General features: G+C 44.8%; 1 protein-coding gene across 1 annotated transcript in view; it reads right to left on the bottom strand.

Annotated features, from left to right (window-relative positions):
* Positions 1-201: 201 nt before the first annotated feature.
* Positions 202-2,332, bottom strand: part of SLC2A12 (solute carrier family 2 member 12) — a 77,428-nt gene continuing 75,297 nt past the window's right edge. Inside the window, exon 5 of the mRNA XM_030886851.2 lies at positions 202-1,924. Coding sequence (XP_030742711.2) covers positions 1,780-1,924 — 145 coding nt within the window. The 3' untranslated portion in view covers positions 202-1,779. The remainder of the gene's footprint in view (positions 1,925-2,332) is intronic.

The following is a 2,332-nucleotide window of genomic DNA, read 5'->3' as shown; positions in this document are numbered from 1 at the left end:
CTGAAGATTTATGGTAAATCACAATTGACTTCTGTAGAACACAACTTCCCTTCTACCAAAGCACACGTCAGGAAGATACTGTCAGTCGCTTATGATACATACTCGGATGGGACTGTTCACAGTCCTGCCAACTTCCCTGTCAACTGCAATTAAGAGAGTACATTTTAAAATCAGAACTTTCATTACTCAACCTTCTGCAGCTCAGATAATACAGCTTTATTGTTGCTTACACGATTTATTATAGTCTTTCTGCTTTGTTATGAGACGTCATAAGTCATATACTTTTAGATCAAGTTCAAGCAGCTAGGGGCCCATAAGGGAGAAGTCAGGCCCATAAAGGTCTTCGTCTTTTGATCTCAAGGGTTTTGGTTCATAGGATTGATTCTCTTTTCTTCGGGTTAATTGTATTTTCTAAGACTTTCTTCACTCTTTCCCATTGCGTCTTCCATAGCTTATAATATTAGTGATTCCTAGACTACTACGTAAGTGGCTAGAGACTATCGTGGATTGTCTACAAATGCTACTGGTAAGATGCCTGGCCAAGTGTTAACCTGGAGAAAGAAGCGAGTCCTCCCTTGTCAGGAAGATGACAGCCCGTTTCTGGGTGGCTCCGAGTCTTGCGTTTGCATCAGTGTGGTGGTGAGGGATTTGAAGTCTGAGTTGTGCCTGCGGTCATCTGTGTGTATCAGTTACAGCGGGACCCAGTGTGAGGTAGTGAGATTCCTGAGGAGCACTTACTGTTGTAGAAAACGGATTGCATCTCTATTTTCGTGAAAGCTTGACACACAGAATTTTGTAAAGTTAACTCAAACCTAATTAGAGCTTTGGGTAAATTGCGGAGTAGTCTGACCTCTTTTCTAATGTGTTACTAATGGCTACTTCTAAATCACGATGGTCCCGTGTGCTTAATTAAGATGATGGTTTCTATATGTGCATCAGAAAGCAGATGGGGAAGGAAAAACATGCTTATTTTCCTCAATGGTGGCAGGATTGTTTCTTGGCCCATTTTTACAAAACTAACATGAAATTAATAACACTAAGATGCTCTGCATTAATTGATACTCATAATTCTTAAAATAAGCCGTATAATCTCTGCTTGTGGAGTTCTAACTAGGAGGTATCATTGAAATCCTAGCCAGGACCCTATCCTAATATAGAACATTCATGCAATTCGATTGTCCACGTTGTCTCCTGGCTCTCTTTTCACAAACAACTCAGTGAAAATAGTGTTTTCGTCAACTGAAAATATGTGTCCAGGCCACTCACGTACCAGAAGAATGAAGCTGGCCCAGGCCCCTGTGCGTCTCTTAAGGCAAAGGTGAGCACATCAGTAGGGCTCTTTCAAAGGCCGCTCTGTGATACAGGTGCCTCCGGGGCGCCAGTCGGGATATTTAACTGGTGCTCCTTAGGGACAAAGGGTTCTTTCTGGTGGCGCAAGGGTTGGCGCATGGGGCTGCTAACCAAAAGACAAGTTTAAGCCCACAGCTGATGCCGGGAGAGTAGACCTGGCAGCCCGCTTCCTGGCAGATTACGGCCTGGGAAAGAGAGTTCGGCTCTGCCTGTGGGGCCCACTGCAAGTCAGGACTGAAGCATGACAATGACATTGTTCAGAAGAGGAAACTGACTTTCTCAACCACCTTTTGAGGTTCTCTTTCCCAGGGGAGGGGAGGCAACGTTTGTCATTGCAGGCGTCCTCAGAACTCGCTCCACAGCACTGGAGAGAAAGCACTGGCACAAGCCACCCGGTGCGGTGTTCTGTGCCCCATGGCTGTGCGGCCACTAGGCCTCTGGAGACGGCCGCTTTGGTTGTCCCTGACCACACAGTCTTTGACACTGCTTGTGGGCTGGCCTTTTCTGAAGCTGACTTGGCACGGATTCCTCTTGGTGATGACTCATAAAGCAAATGTTGTTTTTCACATAATTCCTGAAAGAAAGAAGCAGTCATGAAAACGTCAATCTTAATTTACAGCAGTGGTTTTTACGTTTTATGGAAAATGTGCACCCTTATTGAAAAATGTAACCCTGGGGTTTTAACTCTGCAGAAAAGACCCATTTTTACTGCGAGGCTTTCGTATCCTCATGAAATTCAGTCGAACATGGAGCTTTGGTCAGTTTCATGAGAAGAGTAAAATTAGGGGTGTCTTCCCGCAACAGAATCCCGTATACAGGGAAGGATTCCAAGGGTGGTCGAAGATAACATCTCAGGTCTGCTTCCTTAACCATTTCTCAAAACCTGCCAAGGTGCCTCCATTTATAATTAGAAAGCCTGTCTTCCTCAGTATCCCTTCCTGCATTATGAATTCTCCCCATAGGATTATTTCCACCAGCTGCC

The sequence above is a fragment of the Echinops telfairi genome, unplaced genomic scaffold (genome assembly GCF_000313985.2).
Source record: "Echinops telfairi isolate 266 unplaced genomic scaffold, ASM31398v2 ScPeMD7_3533;HRSCAF=4204_0, whole genome shotgun sequence".
NCBI lineage: Eukaryota > Metazoa > Chordata > Mammalia > Afrosoricida > Tenrecidae > Echinops > Echinops telfairi.
The sequence above is the reverse complement of the archived record's forward strand: the minus strand, read 5'-3'. Positions and strand labels throughout refer to the sequence as shown.